The sequence below is a fragment of the Pseudorasbora parva genome, chromosome 25, assembly GCF_024679245.1.
Source record: "Pseudorasbora parva isolate DD20220531a chromosome 25, ASM2467924v1, whole genome shotgun sequence".
NCBI lineage: Eukaryota > Metazoa > Chordata > Actinopteri > Cypriniformes > Gobionidae > Pseudorasbora > Pseudorasbora parva.
Window position 1 is genome coordinate 7013867 of NC_090196.1, and position 13549 is coordinate 7027415.

General features: G+C 38.8%; 4 protein-coding genes and 1 pseudogene across 4 annotated transcripts; all 5 read left to right on the forward strand.

Annotated features, from left to right (window-relative positions):
* Nucleotides 1-494, forward strand: part of LOC137065275 (uncharacterized) — a 29033-nt pseudogene extending 28539 nt beyond the window's left edge.
* Nucleotides 495-1184: 690 nt separating this feature from the next.
* Nucleotides 1185-1808, forward strand: LOC137064922 (histone H3). The gene has a single exon (XM_067436478.1). The coding sequence runs from the start codon at nucleotides 1206-1208 to the stop codon at nucleotides 1614-1616; it is 411 nt and encodes a 136-aa protein (XP_067292579.1). The 5' UTR covers nucleotides 1185-1205; the 3' UTR covers nucleotides 1617-1808.
* A 3406-nt stretch (nucleotides 1809-5214) lies between these two features.
* Nucleotides 5215-5586, forward strand: LOC137065274 (histone H4). Its single transcript, XM_067436869.1, has one exon. It carries the CDS (start codon nucleotides 5222-5224, stop codon nucleotides 5531-5533), a length of 312 nt encoding a protein of 103 aa, XP_067292970.1. The 5' UTR covers nucleotides 5215-5221; the 3' UTR covers nucleotides 5534-5586.
* A 768-nt stretch (nucleotides 5587-6354) lies between these two features.
* On the forward strand, nucleotides 6355-6771 carry LOC137065139 (histone H2B-like). Its single transcript, XM_067436707.1, has one exon. The coding sequence runs from the start codon at nucleotides 6397-6399 to the stop codon at nucleotides 6769-6771; it is 375 nt and encodes a 124-aa protein (XP_067292808.1). The 5' UTR covers nucleotides 6355-6396.
* A 5173-nt stretch (nucleotides 6772-11944) lies between these two features.
* On the forward strand, nucleotides 11945-12779 carry LOC137064821 (histone H1-like). The gene has a single exon (XM_067436346.1). The coding sequence runs from the start codon at nucleotides 11983-11985 to the stop codon at nucleotides 12604-12606; it is 624 nt and encodes a 207-aa protein (XP_067292447.1). The 5' UTR covers nucleotides 11945-11982; the 3' UTR covers nucleotides 12607-12779.
* The last annotated feature ends 770 nt before the right edge of the window (nucleotides 12780-13549 follow it).

Genomic DNA, 13549 nt, shown 5'->3' on the forward strand with positions numbered 1-13549 from the left:
GACCCGTACAGGTTCACTCTTTTAATTTCAACTGAGCAGAATTTTAGCTATTAATAATAACCAAAATGAGCGGCAGAGGCAAAACCGGTGGCAAAGCCCGAGCAAAGGCTAAGACTCGCTCCTCCAGGGCGGGACTGCAGTTCCCCGTCGGCCGTGTCCACAGACTTCTCCGCAAAGGCAACTACGCTCAGCGCGTCGGTGCCGGTGCTCCGGTTTATCTGGCGGCTGTGCTCGAGTATCTCACCGCTGAGATCCTGGAGTTGGCTGGAAACGCCGCTCGGGACAACAAGAAGACCCGCATCATCCCCCGTCACCTGCAGCTGGCGGTGCGCAACGACGAGGAGCTGAACAAACTCCTGGGCGGAGTGACCATCGCTCAGGGCGGCGTGCTGCCCAACATCCAGGCCGTGCTTCTGCCCAAGAAGACCGAGAAGCCCGCCAAGTCCAAGTAAACGGCTTCCAGTCAAAACACAAAGGCTCTTTTAAGAGCCACCCACTTTATCTGATAAAGAGCACTTTACTTTAAAGTGTTTCTGACCACCTTAAAGTTATCCCATCGAGAAATGGCCCATCATACCAGTGGAGTGTTTTTTTTTTTTTTTCTATGAATTTGTCACCAGTCACTAAATTAGTAACGAACACATGATCACCCCCTACTGTGTCTGTTTGCCACCAAGCTTAATATTAATACCTAGTATGTAAAACTTTGATAATGTTTATATGTTACGTTTAAATTCTCAGAAATAATATGCATGTCAGCGTCAGGATAATACATTGATCAATGTTGTCCTTTAGTAGCGGCTGCTCTACAGAAACTCTTAACGGGGCGGATGGCAACCCTAGTGTGTCTTTTCAGGCTGCGGTGCTCTTAGACAGTAATATGATTTTTATAATCCGAAATCTGCGCAACCACTGGGAATAAAAGGCCAGTATTTCAGAACAAATAAATGCAACAATGTTTCGAATGAAAGGGAGGTGGTAACGTTAGTCAAACAGACGCAGTTCGAGCGGGAAACCCTCCGCGTGTTTAAAAAGAGGAAACGCGCTGTCATTGGCTAGCACAAACGTCAAATGTTAGCCAATCACAAGGCTTGACTACCTCTCGCGTCACTGTGAGCGCGTGGCGGTTCAATGCTATAAAACCAGTCGAGTAACATGAAGCAGCATTTCCAGCGCAAGCAGGACAGAGGGAAGTAACTCCAGCCATGGCAAGAACCAAGCAGACCGCTCGCAAATCCACCGGTGGTAAAGCGCCGAGGAAGCAGCTCGCTACTAAAGCCGCCCGTAAGAGCGCTCCGGCCACCGGTGGTGTTAAGAAGCCTCACCGCTACAGGCCCGGGACCGTGGCTCTGCGAGAGATCCGCCGTTATCAGAAGTCCACCGAGCTGCTGATCCGCAAACTGCCCTTCCAGCGGCTGGTGAGAGAAATCGCGCAGGACTTCAAGACGGATCTGCGCTTCCAGAGCTCCGCTGTGATGGCCCTGCAGGAGGCCAGCGAGGCTTATTTGGTCGGCCTGTTTGAGGACACCAACCTGTGCGCCATCCACGCCAAGAGGGTCACCATCATGCCCAAAGACATCCAGCTGGCCCGCCGCATCCGCGGAGAGCGCGCTTAAACCCGCAGCCAACCCCAAAGGCTCTTTTAAGAGCCACCCAAAACTGCATTTAATGAGTTTCTTTCCAGTTTAAACACCGAGTACCGGTAGAAATTTGCGTTACATTAACTTAAGTTCCTGGGTCTTCGTTACCTACAGCATAGACTAGACTTACTATAGAGTAACATTAACTTATGGATAAAAAAGTAAATGTCCTGTGTCAAAATGGGTGTTAAATTTTATGAATTTTTCATAGATCCACCCTATACTGTTAAGTAATGTACATTATTCAACACTGGTGCCTAATAATTTCCTTGTTATTCAAAGAAATAAACAATATATTGCTCTATGGCAGGGATGTCCAAACCTGGTCCTGGAGAGCTACCGTCCTGCAGATTTCAGTTCCAGCACTGCTCCAACACACCTGTCTGTAATTATCTAGCACTGATTATCATAATTAGCTGGTTCAGGTGTGTTTGATTCAGGTTGGAGCTCAAATCTGCAGGCCGGTAGCTCTCCTGGACCAGGTTTGGACACCCCTGCTCTATGGGAAGTCATAGGTGAGGTGGTTCAACACAATTCTTCTGGATAGGAGGCACCTGTGTTTTCTCTCTAATAAAGAAGCATCAATTAGACTACTGATAAGCAGACAAGCTAAACCAAAATGGACATTTTCCAATAAGTTGCCAATTTCAAACTTCAATAGTTGTTTTTCAACCATTTTTTCAACAGACTTGATAAAACCATGAAGGCCCAGCACTAAACCAAGACCTCAGTGGATTAGAGCAAATTGGGTAAAGTGGTTGAAAATGCCCACACCCACTAGTGTTCTGTAGAGATACACACCGGCATGATCTTATGCTCATCGGCTACTAATCACTGAACCGACAGGTCAATGCCACTGTCTCCACCCAGGGGTGTATTCCAGAAAGCAGGTTATGTGATGTTTAAGTGTATGTTTAAGTGTAAGAAAGTGAATAACCTCAACTTTTGGTTTCAAAAATTAACTTTCAGGATCTATAAGTAGCCAAAGCAACTCATAACCTGCACCGCTCATGATCTGGGGTTAGTTTAAATAAGAGGTATTTAGATGTGTGTTATATTATGACCAAATTTGTTTCAGTTATATAAAATACAATATTATATATTAATTCTAAAGAATTAGATTAAAAATAAGTTTAAATGTTATAATTCAATTAAAATTATATTTATTATTTATTTTGTCATCTCATTCAATTGAATCTGCATTCAATTAATTAGCCTCAAACAAACCATATAATCCTTATTCTCAGTGAATAAAGATTTATGATTAAACAAAGACAGAATTATTGCACAAATACCCAATAGGCAGCTAAATAGGTTATGTAAATCGGCATTAATCAAAATAAGAAGCTTTTTCTTAGCATCTGTTTCGATGGGGAATCATTGATTCGTCGCTCTGTTGAGACAGTCTTGTGTGTTAACCAGGAACATACTCTTAGTTGTCTGAAATTATTCCTAGTGGCCTGTTGCACAAAGCTGGTTTCAGTTGTTACCTAGGTAAGTTCGAGTTTAGTTTGAGCAAACTCTGGTTTTTCGGCCTCAAGAAGACGGATTGGTTTTTAGCGGTGTTTATTACCATGTTACTTACACTGCATGGCTAACCTGCTCTGAAGCAGTTTTTATTCTGGGTTAGAGATCACAAACCCAAACTGGACCAATCAGCTGCAAGTTCTGTAAAGACGCAATAAAGCCACAGACCTTTCTCTCGGTCCAAATTAAAGCAGTTTTATAATGAAAAAACTTTAGAAATAAAATTGTGGTGCTAATTCTTTAAATTCTCTCAAATCTTTTGGTGCTAATTATTTATTATATTTATATTCTATGAATTATAATCACTTTGAATTAATAAAATAAGTTCATATAAATACTATAATGATTGACAAGTAGCCAAATAGTAAATATAATACATGCATTCATAATTCTTTTAAATAACGTATATTCATCTGAGCTCCTTGTGAACCTATAATTATTAGACATATTTCTTTGATTCACGTCATGCATTGATATAGTGAGATATTCTTTAAGCTGCCTTCTCAAATTGTCGCTACAGCAGCAGTGCTTATTCCTGCTTTGTAAACACATTTAATTTCATGATCATTTTCAAAACGATCTCTCAATCTTCAGAAGAGAAGTGAATCAAACGGACACTTGTGATTGGCTGTTTGACGCATATGTCACACTTTCAGGTGCATGCGCTTCAGAGTTAATTGCTAACTCTGGATTAAACCTGAGTTGACAGAAAAAGTTTATACCAAGCTTTGAGAAGCAGTTGAACTTGATCTAAACCAGGTTGGATTTATCTAGATTTGTCAACTCTAAACCTATACTCTGAAACTCAGAGTTTGTTCAACTAGCTTTATGCAACAGGCCTCAGATGTGTTCTTGTTACCAGCATACCTTGAGTAAGTTTGGGTTAATTAACCGAGAGCTCAGGGTATATGTGACGATATTAACCTGGAATAACTGGAATACACCCCTGGTTTAACCCTCTATGGTACGGTGTTGCCTTCAGGCAACATAGACTATTTTAGATTATTCTTAATCAAATGAAACAACAATGTATTGTTCAAACCTATCCCCAGGAAGAAGAACTCCAATACTAATCAATGAAAGTGTAATAAAATGGGTCACATGACCCACAGGGGTCCATTTTTGTATCCTGTTTGAGTCACGTGCACAGGTCACATGGCTCCATATTTATAAAACTGCATAATTGAATCGCAGAAGGCCATAGCAGACACACTAGGTTGGATACAAATACAGCATATTTGCAAGGAAAAGAGTTAGAATTATCTAAATATATCTGCATTTTTGCACAATATTGTAATGCATGTATAAAAATAGTAATACACATACTATAACTGCATATATTATGATCTGCACATTTTCTATAGCATTCAAAACAGGTATAAAACACAACAGAAGAGGGTGAGGATGAGGTGTCATGTGATGAGGAAGATGAGGCCATAGTGACAATCCGGCAGGGAGAGAGTGAGGGTGAGCTCGAAGATGAGGATGAAGATGGTTATGATAATATGATATAATAACTTGATGTGATGGCTTGATGTAATGGTTTGGTAATACTTGCTTTCCACGATGGTACAATGTTGCCTGAGAGCAACAGCTGAATTTGAAATGTTTCTTTTTATTAAATATGAAATTTGTAATACATTATAAACTGGATAAATGTGTTTGTTCAGGTCTCTGGTTAAATAAATTGATTTTTTCAGTAAATATATTTATTTTTTCTACATAATATGTTTTAATTTGTCCGTTGTGGTACAATGTTGCCTTGAGGCAAGAAACTTTTAAAAAATAAATAAAAATAAATTTTATTTTTTTTATTGCTATTGTTAAAGTGTCCTATTTTTAAGCAGGAAAAACACCACTAATATTTTTTTCCTCATTGCGCACTATAAAGGGGTTAAGGGTTAAATCACATTGTTTTGTGCTCGAGCAATATCGAGGGGAGGGGCTTGTTGCGCGGCGGTGGCTTCTGTCAGGTCCTGTAAGCAAATATAATGAGCCTCTTTGCAGCACTGATTCTCCACTAATTTTTGTAGTTTGATCTACTGAAGTTAACCATGTCTGGAAGAGGCAAAGGCGGTAAGGGGCTCGGTAAAGGAGGCGCTAAGCGTCACCGTAAAGTTTTGCGCGATAACATCCAGGGTATCACCAAACCCGCCATCCGTCGTCTTGCTCGCCGTGGCGGTGTCAAGCGCATCTCCGGTCTGATCTACGAGGAGACCCGCGGAGTGTTGAAGGTGTTTCTGGAGAACGTTATCCGCGATGCTGTGACCTACACCGAGCACGCCAAGAGAAAGACCGTCACCGCCATGGATGTTGTGTACGCGCTGAAGCGACAGGGACGCACCCTGTACGGTTTCGGAGGTTAAACGCCTGAAATCAAGAGAAATCACAAACCCAACGGCTCTTTTAAGAGCCACTCACTCTCTCACTTAAAGAGGCATGTCAAAGTTGGTGATACGGATAAAATAGCCAAAACAAAAATATTAAAGCCCAATATCGACATTACATACCTTAATAATAATTATAGAATTTATTTAATAAATAACCGCAGAAACATTACACGCAGTTCATGTTTTGTTAAGCAGTTCATATGTTGTTTTATATGCCACATAATTTTCACATAAGGACAAATTGTTCCGGGTTCAGAAATGTGACCGTTCTGCAAATAATATATTAAACGATTTAACTCTTGGGGTGTTTTAATGCTGTACAAATGCGCTGCAATCGGCTTTTGGCGTTCTAATAATACGTATTTTAAAGATGTCTTGCTGTTACAGAATCAAGAAAACGGTTACAATTGGGGAGCAATTAAATGTTAGTGGTAAAGGGGCTTTTGTGTAAGGGGGAATTTCTGGTATAAAATCTACTTTTAAAGGGGTAATTCGTTTATTCTAGTTTAGTCTATTCTAGTTCTCAGATTACACTATCTTGCAGAATAATAGTCTTTTTAAACTTTTATTAAAGCAAAAAAAAAGCGGGTAATTAACAAAGGAAACGCAATCTTGTGGGGGGTTGTGAATATAATGCTTTAGGCGGAGCTAATATTTACCCGCCCGTGATTGGCCCTCTGTCCTCTCGTGATGCTTTGAGTTGTCCAATGAAATACGAGTTTATGGGCTCGGCCTATGACAACAGGCAATCAGAGGAACCCCGTATCGCTCAGTAAATTAGCATATGGCGGTTAATAAATGCCTCTGTCTCGCTCCTGAACTCATATCGTCTCAGCGTCATGCCTGAACCAGCGAAGTCCGCGCCTAAGAAAGGCTCCAAGAAGGCCGTCACCAAGACTGCCGGTAAAGGAGGAAAGAAGCGCAGAAAGTCCAGGAAGGAGAGCTACGCCATCTATGTGTACAAAGTCTTGAAGCAGGTTCATCCTGACACCGGCATCTCCTCCAAGGCGATGGGCATCATGAACTCTTTCGTCAACGATATCTTCGAGCGCATCGGCGGTGAGGCGTCTCGTCTTGCGCACTACAACAAGCGCTCCACCATCACTTCCAGAGAGATCCAGACCGCCGTGCGTCTGCTGCTGCCCGGAGAGCTGGCCAAACACGCCGTGTCCGAGGGCACAAAGGCCGTCACCAAATACACCAGTTCTAAGTGAGGTGTTCGCTGACCTTAACCACCCCAAAGGCTCTTTTAAGAGCCACCCATCTTCTCAGTTAAAGAGCTCAATGCTAATGATTAATCATATTGATGGTTTGTTTCTGTAACGTGTTGTTGAGAACTAACAAATCTATTGTATAAGACTCTTCTTAACATAATTTTCAATATGTATTTCAACTGTAAGTATTAGAAACAATTGAATCAATTGTATCTATGAGGTGTCCAGAACAACATACTAAAAGTCCTAAGAAATCCTAGATGAGGAAATATGTCAAATTCTCATCAATCTGAGATGTGTGCCAGTAAGGCCAGACAACCCCAATGGGGCTATTTTTTCCCTTTACTCCTATCAAAACGAAACTTTCCACAATGAAAGAACACATGAAAAGTACATGTTTTTTTTTTTTACAAGTTTCTTTGAAAATGAATTTTACTATGCAAATGAGCTACACACTAATCGAATATGCCCAAAATACACCCAAATAGGCTTATTTTTTCCTTTACTCCTACCACAATAAAACTTTACACAATGAAAGTACATGAAAAGTAAAACATTTTGTATTAGAAGCTTCATTGAATTTGAATATGCAAAATGAGCAATATACTAATCGAATATGCCCAAAATACTCCCTAAAGGGTTTATTTTTTTCCTTTACTCCTATTACATTCAAACCTCACAGTGAAAGTATACATGCATGTAAAGTAACATTTTTGTTTTCCAAGTTTCTTGGGAAAAATCTATTTTAAATATGCAAATAAGCTCGGCACTATGCCTAATTGACTTATGGCCAAGAAGCCCTAAATGTACAAGTAGAAAAAACAGGGTCCAAATATCTAACACATTCATGTCCATTTAGTAAGTTAAGCTATGCCTAAACACGATACATTTGAAGTCACTTGCCATAAAAGACTTGAATTGACCTAGGAATTGATTGCCCAATCTTGCCTCCAGTTTCTTTTTCTAAATTCTTTTTTTTTTATTTGCAAACAAGCCTTACCTAATGACAATCCCCCACAGATAACATCAGAAAAAGTCAGAATAGCCATTTTAGTCATTAGTAATGTGGTGAGATAACATTTTGGGCTGGTAGATTTACAAAAGATTGGGATTGTTGGTAAAATTATGAGATTACAGGCAGAAGTCATTCTTACCAAATAATTCACTCTCACACAGACGAGATGAAAAACCAGATAGAGACACTTTCCAGACATTCCAGCTCTTTAAAATAATTTTGCCAGACACCAAAACTGCTTTTTTTTTTTGTAGTTAGCAAGTATTTCAGACCAGGCAGGCCACACATCAGACTTCAAATTCTATTGGACCTAATTTCATTGCTAGACAACACTTTGATACCTTTTTCAAGAAGAAATGGAGAAGTGCAAAATATGTAATCTGTAATGTACATATGTAATATGTAATGTAAAAATATATGTAAATATGTAATAAAGCACATCAGTTGTTCTACGAGCAAAAGGCCGCAATGGTGTGAACTGTGCCAGTGCTCAATGTGGAAGTATCTTAGTGACAATTCCTGGAGACCGAGTACACATCAAATGCTGCCGCAGCTATTGTAAAGCAGAAAATATTGTACGTGATAATGTAATACCATCTTTGCAACAACCACAAATCAAACATAATCTCCGCTCAGAACAGAACTTTAATTTTCAAGAGCATTGCTTGTTCTGTGGACAAACAACTGAAATAGATAAGAAAAATAAGAAGAGAGAGAAAATTGATATCTACCCAGTAAGAACAGGAGACTTCCAGCAAATGGTTGTAGATACAATTTACCACAACATATGCAACACTAATTTTCGAAATATGAAGAATATGAGTCAATTTTCTGTGAACCCTGGCAACAAACCCAAACGATTCAAAGTCGGAAGACCTGAAGATTGTGAGAGAACAGCATTCCTAAAAGTGGCAAACTTTTTAGAAGAATACGATGATGAACAAATTACTATTCAAGACTTTATGGTAAAGATGTCAGAGTACTTGCAAGACACAGGTTGTGAACCATATTCTCCAAAGTGGATGAAAATTTAAATTTTCAAATTTTAAATGTATCGTGTTTAGGCATAGTTAACTTACTAAATAGACATGAATGTGTTAGATATTTGGGCCCTGTTTTTCCTACTTGTACCTTTAGGGCTTCTTGGCCATAAGTCAATTAGGCATAGTGTTGAGCTCATTTGCATATTTCAAATAGATTTTCCCAAGAAACTTGAAAAACAAAAATATTACTTTACATGCATGTATTTCACTGTGAGGTTTGATTGTGATAGGAGTAAAGGAGAAAATAAGCCCTTTAGAAGAAACTTCTAATACAAAATGTTTTACTTTTCATGTACTTTCATTGTGTAAAGTTTTATTGTGGTAGAAGCAAAGGAGAAAATAAGCCTATTTGGTTTTGGGCATATTCAATTAATGTGTAGCTCATTTGCATAATAAAATTCATTTTCAAAGAAACTTGTAAAACAAAAACATTTACTTTTCATGTGTACTTTTATTGTGTAAAGTTTCATTTTGATAGGAGTAAAGGGAAAAAATAGCCCCATTGGGGTCTATTGTTGTCTGGCCTTACTGGCACACATCTCAGATTGATGAGAATTTGACATATTAAAAGTCCTAAGAAATCCTAGTTGAGGAAATATGTTGCTCTGGACACCTCATAGAAATGTTCTAAGCTGAAAAAAAATATTTTACAATTAGTCTGTCCTAAAACGTTACTTTGCCTGGACTATGAACAAAGATCTGATTTGTATCACATTCACTTGACACAAGCAAGTACCTACACAGATCTATTTTTATTTAGGCCTACAAACAATGGAAACAGTGGTCTTCTCATATCCACTCTTCTCTCTTAATGTCACAAATAACTAAAATAACAATTACCCTATTGTCTCATGATGATTTCACTGTCTTTTAAAATGGTAAAGTCTCACAAAAGTATGATTCCATAGTGTTACGGGATAATTATGTTAATTATAAGTTAATTATAATTATATCAGGATCATTGACATTGAGTCGCACTGAGCAGTCAAATCCTCTGGAAAGTCTCCAGGTCCACTTATTATTCCAGTCCATTCCTAATTTGCGGTAATTCTCCTTAGTTACACTTCTGACATTTACTTTGCACTTTAAATAAAGCTTTAACCACTGCAACAACACGTTGTTAATTGTTGTCTTCACAAGACCTGGACAAATACATGAGTTTAAACTGATTTTTTGTAGCTGGCAGTGCCACAATCCAACTGTGCCGGAGACAGTTATCTACTTCTGTGTTAAGGGGTTGTGTTCATTTAACGTATTTCTGTGAGATCAGGTTGGCGTGTCATTATACCAAATTGCTATACATTCTACAAAACCTTACAGATTCATAATTCTCCATATTGCATAACATTAACTCCAATGTACAACTATTAGACCTATAGCAGTTTTATTTGCCTACATATTAAGATGATTTAAATGATTTCTTCTAGTCTGAGGGTCGGTATCAGTAACAGTGCTTAATCATCTACCCTGGCTTCTAGAGATGAAATATGGATTTTCTTTTTACTGAAACACTAAAGAATAAATATAAATATTGCCTGTACTTCTTTCTGGTGAGAAGAACATGTTATCTGTATGTTTTGGAGAACTAGGTTGTTTTAAGTTGACACTTAAACTACTCCAACCTTAAAGACCATGTGTGGAAATTTACTATGACTCTCTATTTTCTCTTAGCCAGTCAGAAACAGTGTAACCTAAACCTAAATCTTTAAAAAGTAGAAATATCATAGTACACTCTTAGAAGAAAAGGTTCTATATAGAACCTAGGCGCTATTACAATTTTAAAGACCATGCAGTTCTTTATCAGATAACCCTTCTAGTAGCTTGTTTTTGCTCAGACACGGTGCAGTGGCTGAATTTGAGTCTGAATGTCCACTCTGTTAGTGTCACCCTGATATATCAGAAGAGCTAACAGTGTGGACACAGAGTGTGCATGGTGATTGTAAAAGTAATTCATGTTTAAAGTTAAAAAAAAGTAGTGTATATAAAGTTATTTGGCAATGTTTTACATATTGTTGCCCATCTAAACCCAAATTAATAATGTAACTAGATGTATGTGAGTGATAGTAAATCATCCAGCCATCCATTCTTTATACCACTTTGTCCACACTGTTATTATTTTGTCCACCATGTTATTCCTACACCGAATCCCAATACTTCATTATCTTGATCTGGTGTGTTGGATCAGGGTCTGACTATTTTATCAATTATACTGGTTAAAAATAAAATAAATAAAACATTTACAATAAGTGACTTATGCTTTATTATTTACATGAATTCACTCAGGAGACACTTTTATCAAAATAGACTTACACATGAGGAATATAAGAGGCAATGATATAAGAAATGCTAACAAGATTCAAACATTGTTCTGAAAAGTATAAGCTAGAAATAGGAAATAGTGAGAAAAAGTTAAGTCTGTAAATGAACAACTCATCAAGATGAGCTCGAAAACAATCCTCATTCACATGCTGAAAACTGAGATGAATGAGGAGAAACAAATGATGATTAAGTTAAAACATTAAAACTCGAGGGATCATGTGAATTTATTAATGTGATTATTGTTATTATAGGGACAGATCATCTGCTGGCCAGAAAAGAGTCACAAAGAGACTGGGATCCTCCGTAGCCTATGATGTTCGTGTGCTTCAAGCTGCCCAAAACAACAGCTGTATGAAAGCCTCCTCACGCCCTCACTGATGCTGAATTCATAAAAGTCTCTTTCAGACTGTCTGCTGAACACACAGAGGACGCGTTTGGGCTTTTAGCAACTTTTACACTCAAACTATCCGTCAAATTTACACGCGACTTTTCCCCGTGGCTGATGCTCGCCTCGGGTTTGATCTGATGGAGGCAAAATAAACATTTTCTCCTGGCGTGTTTTAGTCTCTAATGAAAGCTCAGAACCTCTGCTTGGTGTTCACTTTGTTTTGACTGTGACAAACAACTTTACCGCTTCAGTTTTCCCCAAATGTGAGAGAAGAAAACACAAACGTGAGGGGTTCGTGGACGCGCACAGACACAGAGCGAGCGGTTTGAGTCTACAAGGTTCTCATGTGTTATTTAAGAGAGCAGCGCCGCGCGAGCGCCATTCATTCGTTCATTGCTGAAACTAGAACAGCGTTTGACAGACTTTAGATCCGATCAGAAAGAGAGATGGCAGAAACCGCCCCAGCACCGGCTGCTGCCGCCCCAACCAAAGCGCCCAAGAAAAAGTCCGCTGCGAAAGCCAAGAAAGCAGGTCCAGGCGTTGGCGAGCTCATCGTCAAAGCTGTGTCCGCTTCCAAGGAGAGGAGCGGCGTGTCCCTCGCCGCGCTGAAGAAAGCTCTCGCCGCCAGCGGCTACGACGTGGAGAAGAACAACTCCCGCGTCAAGATCGCCATCAAGAGCCTGGTGACTAAAGGCGCTCTGGTGCAGGTCAAAGGGACCGGCGCCTCGGGCTCATTCAAGCTCAACAAGCAGCAAGCCGAGACCAAGAAGAAACCAGCCAAGAAAGCGGCTCCTAAAGCGAAGAAGCCCGCGGCCAAGAAACCCGCCGCCGCCAAGAAGCCCAAGAGCGCAGCGGCAAAGAAGCCCAAAGCCGCCAAGAAGTCACCCAAGAAGGCCAAGAAACCCGCCGCCACACCCGCCAAGAAGGCGACGAAGAGCCCCAAGAAGGCAAAGAAGCCAGCAGCCGCTAAGAAAGCAGCCAAGAGCCCCAAAAAAGCCAAGGCAGCGAAACCCAAGACGGCAAAGCCTAAAACCGCCAAGCCGAAGAAGGCAGCTCCCAAAAAGAAGTAATTCTTATCAGTACAAACAAATAAGTTTTATTCCTCAACGGCTCTTTTAAGAGCCAACCACTAGTTCTGAAAAAAGAGCAAAACTCTTGTAATTTTACTGATTTGGACATTTTTGTAAGGACATTTTTTTATATACTTGTGGCAACTTACTTCTCAGTCAGTGTTGTGTAACTAGTTACTAAGTAATTAGTTACTGTAATTAATAATAATAATATATTTTATTTGTGAAGCCCTTTTCATAGTTAAAAACAATCCCAAAGTGCTACACAAAACAAATAAAACAAAATTAAAAGCTGGAAAAAAATAAAAAAAATAATTAACAAAAAGTAAAAAATGCTTGTTTAAAAAGAAAGAACTAAAAACCTTTCTTAAAAGAGTCTATGGCTTGAGGAGCCCTTAGGTTTAATTACTTTTTAATTCAATTACTTTTCCCGTGAAAAAGTAAAGTAAGGGATTACTCTTATTTTTTCTGTAATTTAATTACAGTTACTTCTGATGTAATTTAACTAAATACTGTGTTTAGACTGTAGAACTATTACATATAATACGATAGTGGAATTAACATCAGATTTTAAAGCCCCTCATTTGCACAATGTAGCATTTGTAATACTTTGGTTAGTTAATAAGAATAATTTATGTAGTTTTATATTTATTTTAATTAACTAAAATAGCTGTTTCATGTATATCCTTGAATCACTTAACTAGTTGAGGTTGATATAGGATTTAGAAAGTAATTAGTAATAAGTAATTAAATACTTTTTGGAGAGAGTAATTTGTACAGTAATCTAATTACACTACTGAAGATGTAATTAGTAACTAGTAATTAATTACTTTTTTAGAGTAACTTAACCAACACTGCTCTCAGGCAACATAAACAAATAATATACGAATACAACAAGTGACCAGATATATTAAGTCTCATCTTAAATAAGCCATTTTTATAC

Bases quoted from the DNA above. Each gene is read 5' to 3' on its own strand.
- LOC137064922 (XM_067436478.1), top strand. From the start codon at position 1,206: ATGGCAAGAACCAAGCAGACCGCTCGCAAATCCACCGGTGGTAAAGCG.
- LOC137065274 (XM_067436869.1), top strand. From the start codon at position 5,222: ATGTCTGGAAGAGGCAAAGGCGGTAAGGGGCTCGGTAAAGGAGGCGCT.
- LOC137065139 (XM_067436707.1), top strand. From the start codon at position 6,397: ATGCCTGAACCAGCGAAGTCCGCGCCTAAGAAAGGCTCCAAGAAGGCC.
- LOC137064821 (XM_067436346.1), top strand. From the start codon at position 11,983: ATGGCAGAAACCGCCCCAGCACCGGCTGCTGCCGCCCCAACCAAAGCG.